Source organism: Ailuropoda melanoleuca, chromosome 9 (assembly GCF_002007445.2).
Source record: "Ailuropoda melanoleuca isolate Jingjing chromosome 9, ASM200744v2, whole genome shotgun sequence".
In the NCBI taxonomy this organism is placed as follows: domain Eukaryota; kingdom Metazoa; phylum Chordata; class Mammalia; order Carnivora; family Ursidae; genus Ailuropoda; species Ailuropoda melanoleuca.
In genome coordinates, this window is record NC_048226.1 from 6,108,958 (window position 1) to 6,110,084 (window position 1,127).

Here is a 1,127-nt window from a genome sequence, read left to right on the forward strand (position 1 = left end):
CCGTCGGGGAGGGAGGCCCCCGCCCCGGCCCCTACCCATTGAGCTCACTCCTCGCCAGTTCTGCTCCGCTTCACGCTGCACACAGACCCCCCAACTGCACACAAAGGCAGCTGCCAGAGCCCGTGAAAAGTGATCAAATTATCAAGAACTTGACCTCACCGAGGGGCGAAGCTCCGGCAACCCCCAAGCCGTATGCTANGAGGGGCGAAGCTCCGGCAACCCCCAAGCCGTATGCTAATGACGCTCAGGAGCTGACTCGTCGAATAATTCGATAAAGGCCGCTTTGTTAGCGGCGGGGCAGCCCCCTGCCCACCCTTTGAATCCCCCCACCCCCACCCCCTACCGGCCGCTGTCTCTCTCCCACCGCATTTGCATCCCAAAATCCCCGTCCGCAGCTCCGGGAGAGGATTGTTCCAGCCTGATTTATGGGGTGAAGGCGAAGGCTGGTGCCTTCCCCGCCAGCGACCCCTCTGCAACCTCAACCCCCTCCCTTCCCCCGGTCTTTTCCACTTTGGGGTTCCAGCTTCCGCGCTGGGGGATGGAGTGGGGGCGGGGAAACAGGAGGAGTAGGGGAAAAGCTGGCAAGTTCCTCCAGGGTACGGTAAGTGTCCCTGCAGAGAGAGCCGAGGTCAGGTACCTGGTCCGGGCGCGGCCGCTCCGCCGGGCTGGAGTTCGCTGGGCCGCCACTGGGCTCCTCGGGGTGTCTCTGGCTCGTGAGGGCCGGGGCGGCCAGCGGGGCGGGCGCTCGTACACAGAAGTTGTGAGAGTCATTTCTACTTTCGGTTATCTAGCTTTATGACGGCTCTGTGGCACTCATACAGCTAGATAACCAAAGAGAGAAACGGGCCTCCCTTCGCCACCGCCGCTGCCGCGCCGTGGGCCCCACGTGCCGATGCCCTCTGGGCGCGGGAACCGGAGAGGGCACTGCTCCCGGAGCCCTTGGCGCACGCGGAGAGCCAGAGGGGACCGACAGACACACTGACTCCCACAGCCGAGGCCGGCAGCCCCCGCCCAGTTCCCTCCCTCCTTCCCTCCCTCCCTCCCTCCTTCGCCCTCCTAGCGCGTTCCTCCCCTGCTCCCCGTTCTGTGAGTCCGGGCACCGGCGCCGGCAGCCTGCTCCGACGGCG

General features: G+C 65.5%; 1 protein-coding gene across 1 annotated transcript in view; it reads right to left on the reverse strand.

The window, feature by feature from the left end:
* LOC117803854 (dapper homolog 3-like) overlaps window positions 1–771 on the reverse strand; it is a 7,937-nt gene extending 7,166 nt beyond the window's left edge. The window contains exon 1 of the mRNA XM_034668893.1: window positions 638–771. Within this exon, the coding sequence (XP_034524784.1) occupies window positions 638–771 (134 nt within the window). The remainder of the gene's footprint in view (window positions 1–637) is intronic.
* Between the last annotated feature and the right edge of the window lie 356 nt (window positions 772–1,127).